Source organism: Sminthopsis crassicaudata, chromosome 2 (assembly GCF_048593235.1).
Source record: "Sminthopsis crassicaudata isolate SCR6 chromosome 2, ASM4859323v1, whole genome shotgun sequence".
NCBI lineage: Eukaryota > Metazoa > Chordata > Mammalia > Dasyuromorphia > Dasyuridae > Sminthopsis > Sminthopsis crassicaudata.
Window position 1 is genome coordinate 95875384 of NC_133618.1, and position 6000 is coordinate 95881383.

Genomic DNA, 6000 nt, shown 5'->3' on the forward strand with positions numbered 1-6000 from the left:
AGCCTGGCTTTTTCTAGTTTTCACTAAAACAAGATAAACTTTTATCTCTTTTACCTTCCATCACTCTTCTGCCCACCTGTTATGGCTCCAAGTAAAGTTTTTTTTTTTTTTTTTTTTTTTTAAACTCTGAGGGAGTTGCTTTGCAACATCTACCTTAGGCAAACAGGATGTTACACCCACACACATGGAAAGTTCCTATAAAACATTTGGGTTGTACTTAATCTCTCTGATTTGTGTCTTCAATTTAAATTTGTCTCTTTTTCTGTATAAACAGGAATACGCTCTCTCTCTCTCTCTCTTCTTCCCTCTCCCTCTCCCTCTCCCCCCTTCTCCCTCTCCCTCTCCCTCTCCCCCCTCCCCCCACCCCCCTCTCTCTCTCTCTCTCTCTCTCCTTTCTGTGTGTGTAATTTTTTTTCTCTGTCCCATTATAAAATTGTTTTCATTTCTCACACTTGGCATATCCTATTTATTAAATCAGCCAAATATCCACAAATTCTTGGAGGCTCTAGTGACTTGGAAAACTATGAAATTCAGTCAACAGTGGCTCATGGCTAAGTTGGTTATGAGTCTAGGACCCAGAGCTGAAGCAAGAGGAGACTTTAGTGGTGGGTTATTTTTCCCCCCAAACATTTGATTTTTGCCTTTTTGCTAAGAATCTTTACTCCCAAATTTCTCTTAATCTAGGCAAAGTCTAATTTATACACTAAACTTACCTCTCATCCCAAGAAAAACTATCAAAGGTCAAAGATGAAATTGCTGTTAAGAGGTAGGGGAATGAGAAGAGGACTTCAGTTGGGGAACTAGCTTTTGAATAGGATTATTAGAGATGTTAGGAAAGGTTTGAAAGGAATCTCTAGAATGAACATAGCTAAAGGATACACACATGGGAATTAAAAAAAATAAGAACAACAATCCTCCCTTGTTCCATGAATTATCTTATGGTAAAACAAATGCTTTGGAAATGCTTAAGATAATCATTTTTAGAGAGTTGTGCTTTTTTTTTTTTTTTTTTTTTTTAAATAACATATATTTGATATTCAGGGTATTAGGAAAGTATCTTGCACCATTTTTCAGGACAACCAATTTTCTCTCCCCTCCTTCCTCTAGCTTTCCTGTGTAGGGGTTCTAGAAGAAATTGGATATCTATTTGTTAGAAATGTTAGGAGATAGTTCATACTTCATGCAGGGATAGAAGTCTTAATATCAGGTTCATGAAGTTGTGGCTTTTAAGAAATATTTTGATAACTCAATATACTGTTTCCTTTGTAATAACAAGCATTTAAAATATGATTCTGAGTCATTTTGGCTATCAAAAATATACAATTTACTACAAAGAATTTATGAAGGAAGATACTATCTGCAACCAAAGAAAGAACTGATAAATAGAAGTATGTATAGACGTATTTTACATATATATTTGTGTCTGATGATAGCTATGGGGTGAGTGGGTGGAAGAAGGAATAAAAGAAAAAAGGGGAAAATAAATTTATATGATACATTTAAAAGGAGTAGCAAGTTGTATAATAGATTTGCATTTTTGTATGCAATCATTTTAAAATATTCTACTGTTATGGAAAATCTTGTTTTATTTCATATTTTTTTAAAAGACCCACATTATTCTGAGAAGGGTATTGTAAGTTTTACCAGATTGTCAAAGGGATCCATGAGACAAAAACATGCAGCAGCCCTGATGTCAGAGTACATGGTTTCTAATGTCCTTATGATCCTATGGTTTTGAGAAGCTAGGCAGCATTTCAGTTTGTTGTGTGTGACCTGATGCAACCAGGGAACTGGCTTTGATTACCTTCATCATCATGATAATTTAACTTTGTTGTCTTCCCACTGAATGTGCCAAAAGCCATGTTTAAAGGCACATGATAGATATCACTCAAAAAGGGATTTTCCCCACATGGGGCACATTCCTTTATCATCTGAAAATGTTTCTTTCTACCTGTCCTCTTAAAATCTCTGCCTTTTTTTGTTGGGCAAACTTGTGATGCAACTAATGCAACTGTTCCCTTTTTTTTTTTTTTTTTTAAATAAAGTGAGGCTTATATTAATGGGAATTGATGCATTTACTGAGTAGCAGAAATGAACCTGGAACTCCAATCTTCCAAATTGAGCACAGCATTTCCACTGGAATGCAGTGCCTCAGACATTCTATTCACTGTTTATTCAAGATCCTTTTAGTTCTTCATGGAATGATTGATTTGAATGATTTCCATCATGGAGATGTGTGACACAGCCAGTCTTATCCCTTAGTTTTTTGTTGTTTAAGGCTTGTTCATGTTTTCTTTTAAATGAATTCCTCCTGAGAGTTTCTCCTTGGCTAGAATGCTGCTTTTCTGCCCTGAATATGCAACTGTCTTGTTTCTTGGCAAAATCTTAGCTATGTTTGGCATCTCAGACATCATCATAATCATTATGTCATGTGATACCATAATAATAATAATAATAAATAATAATAATAATAATAACAACCAGCATTTCTTCAGCCATGATTTCTATTCTAAAATGCTCTAACCCTTTCAAAAGTTTTGTGAAATAAGACCTCTGTTATCTTTCCAGGTAAATTAGAGAGTATTAAAAAAATTTTTGATACTATGTTATAAAACAGTGTTGGGTGAAAATAAAGCTATAATAATATTTGACATATCTCCACTGAGATACCCTTGTTGTTTTCAGTTCTGTAATGCTTTATAAATTATTTTATTTGATTCTAACACTCTATGAGGCAAGTGGTACAAGTATACTATTTTAATGTCAGAAATTAAGACTTCCTCAGACAGACTAAAAGATTTACCCAGGTTTACAAGCTACTAAGTTTTAGAGTGAACAGGTAGGTGGTATATAAAGCTCCAAGCCAGGAGCCAGAAAGATTCATCTTCATGAGTTCAAATTCGGCCTCAGACAGTTCCTAGCTATGTGATCCTGGGCAAGTCACTTCACCCTGTTTACCCCAGTTTCTTCCCCTATAAAATGAGTTGGAGAAGAAAATGGCAAATCACTACAGTATTCTTTTTAAGAAAATCCCAAATAAGATCATAAAAAGTCAGACAAAATTGAATAACAACAAAAAATACTTTATATTCTGGTACATGTATTCATAGTGATCAAAAGCATTCAGGGAAGCTGCTTACTCTGGCACAAGCTATTTATTACCTTAGAGCAGTGGTCCTCAAACTTTTTAAACAGGGGGCCAGTCCATTGTCCCTCAGACTGTTGGAGGGCCCAAATATAGTAAAAACAAAAAGTCATACTTTGTCTCCACCCCTCAGCCCATTTGCCATAACTTGGTGGCCGCATCTGGCCTGTGGGCCACAGTTTGAGAACTTAGAGTATCAGTTAGAAGTAGAAATCCTGACAAAGTAGGGTTTTACAAAGAACTTTGAACTTGAGGTCAGAAAGTATGTCTTGAGGTCTTGACTCTGGCCTTTATAAGATTAAAAAAAGGAAAGGGAATAAGCATTTATTTTTCACCGACTATGTGCTAGGCACTGTGCTAAGTGCTTTATTATCTCATTTGATCTGCACATGAATCCTGTTTAGGTTAGTGCTGTTATTACTATCATTTTATAGGTGAGGAAATGGAAGCAAACAGAAGTTAAATGACTTATTTGCTCAGATTCACATAGCTAGTAAATGTCTGAAGCAGAATTTGAATTCAGGTCTTCTGATTTCTGGCCTAGAATATTGTACCACTGACTGACTTAGATGCTGAGTAACTGAGTAACCACCGTAATCACTTGATCTCTCTGGACCTGTTTTCCCATCTTTCAGATGGCTGAGGATATCTGCCTGCCTACCTTTCAGGGTAGTTATGAACATTAAAGTACCGAGCAAATACCAAAAGTCTTTGAAAAACATTAAACTGCTATCTGAACTGAAGATGGCGTTAGTCATGTAAAAGTCCGTGAGTGTCTTGCAAACAAGGCAGATGAGAGATGCTGAGATCAGTTGACCAAGCATCTCTTAAGTATCCATGATAAATGAAGTTTTGTATTTAGCACTGGGGAAGATATGAACTTTGCCCCTGCCTTATTGAGCTTGCAGGTTTTAAATGGGTTTTTGTTGTTTGTCCTCTTTGTACTTGAAGAGAACCATAGCATCAGGGAGATCATGCCATGACATGCAAGTGAACTGGATTTAAGTGAGAATGGGCTATGCAAAGCCTCCAGCCTCATTCTCTTCTCTGGGACCATCCAGGTTCAGGAACAAGGTATAGAACAGGCAGCTGGAGATGGCCCTAGATGCAGTGGGAGATCTTGGCTTACTTAAGGTAAGGTCTTTAACAGGTCTCAGTTCGACTGAGGCGACATCCCATCAGCAATTAAGGCTAGGTAAGAATTGAGGCAAAGAATGAATGTATGAACAAATAACTGTAATGCTAGATTAAATAGTTGTTGATTCATGTGTTGACTCAATCACCTATAGTTATCAATTTTTTTTCTTTCACTCCTCAGATTTTTAATCTCATGAAGTATGACAGCTACAGCCGCTTCTTAAAATCAGATTTATTTTTAAAACACAAACGAACTGAGGAAGAAGAAGAGGATGCATCTGATTCCCAAACTGTAGCCAAAAGAGCTTCAAGAATTTATAACACATGATCTGGAGAAGAGTGAGAACTGGCAACTGATTTTTCCTTTTTAACTCTCAGGAACCATGTGGCATGTAGAACTGCTTGATTATCTATATATGGACTAAGAATTATGAAACTTATTTGTGGTATTGTGTGTACCTTACTAATTGCTTGAACTATTAGTTTTGCATGAAAGCTAATCTTGCCCAGTGTCTGTGAAGAAAAAGCTTTTCCAGCTCTTCCCAAATGACTGAGAGACTCCTTAATGTTTGAACATATTCAATATTTGAATGGATTAAGATGCTTCCAAAAAAGTTTGTCTTTACTTAGGATAACAGAATATTAGAGCTGGAAGACACCTTAGAGATCTTTTTTTTAATTAAATACTTTATTCTCTATTATTATTTTTAAACAGAATGGGGCACTAAGGCCCAGGGAAGGGAAAGGAAGGAATTTAGGTAAGGTTGCACAGCTAGTTAATGCCACATAATATGCTTATGGAAAATAGATAGACTTTGCTTTTTCATTTTTTACCCAGATACCCTCAGGAGGATATTTGGGACATTTTTCCATATTTGTCTTGCAAATTAGTCCAGGAATTAGTTGTTTAGATGGTTTATTTATTGGTCACCATAGAGTTTATCAATCATGCAAGCCATGCTTTTGGGTCTGAATGCTTCTTGAAGGCCAGTATATTAATGAAAAGAAATGAATTGTCAAAAGCTTGTAAAGATTTGGGGAGCTGTATATGTCAGTGTAATCAAAGAGTTATTATTTCTTCTGTGTGGATTTATGTGTGTAATCAATGGGTTATTATTTCTTCTGCTTTCCCCTCCATGTTTCATGACATTTCATGCAATAGGCTATTAGCCTTTCTGAGAAATCTAGCCATATAGCCCATCTTGACAGAAATAAGATCTCAACTGCGAACAATAAATAAATACATGGAAAACACTGCAGGGTCCCATAGCAACATAAGCTATAGTGTAATGAAGAATAATATTAAATGCATGCTGAAACTCAACTTAAAAGTGACTTTTGGTTCTTTCTGTTCCTCTGTGGATGGTTATCCAAAATCATGCTCTTCAATTCTACCTACTTTCTCTATCTCTTCTCTCTTCAACTTCCTCCTTTTGCTCTCCCCAAAAGAGACTTTTCCCCTTAAAGCAATAGGTTTCTTCAGTACAAGAGGTCAGATGATGGTTTTTTGAAAGACCTCACACTGGAAAAGGGAATTCAACAAAGGAGAAGGGGCCAGCACATCCTAGAATCTCCTAACATCAGACTGAGAGACTTGGGGAGAGGCTTTGGCCTGGAGCCCAGCAAAGCCAGGCCAGACCAGGACCAGCCACATCAGCTGTTCTCCCTTATTTAGGACAAGGCAATAGAATTAGGAGGTGAGTGAGTGTTTGGCACCT

General features: G+C 36.5%; 1 protein-coding gene across 2 annotated transcripts in view; it reads left to right on the forward strand.

Annotated features, from left to right (window-relative positions):
- RGS10 (regulator of G protein signaling 10) overlaps positions 1 to 5606 on the forward strand; it is a 65632-nt gene extending 60026 nt beyond the window's left edge. For both annotated transcript variants that reach the window (XM_074286868.1, XM_074286867.1), the window contains exon 5: positions 4464 to 5606. In XM_074286868.1, the coding sequence (XP_074142969.1) occupies positions 4464 to 4610 (147 nt within the window). In that variant the 3' untranslated portion in view covers positions 4611 to 5606. The remainder of the gene's footprint in view (positions 1 to 4463) is intronic.
- The last annotated feature ends 394 nt before the right edge of the window (positions 5607 to 6000 follow it).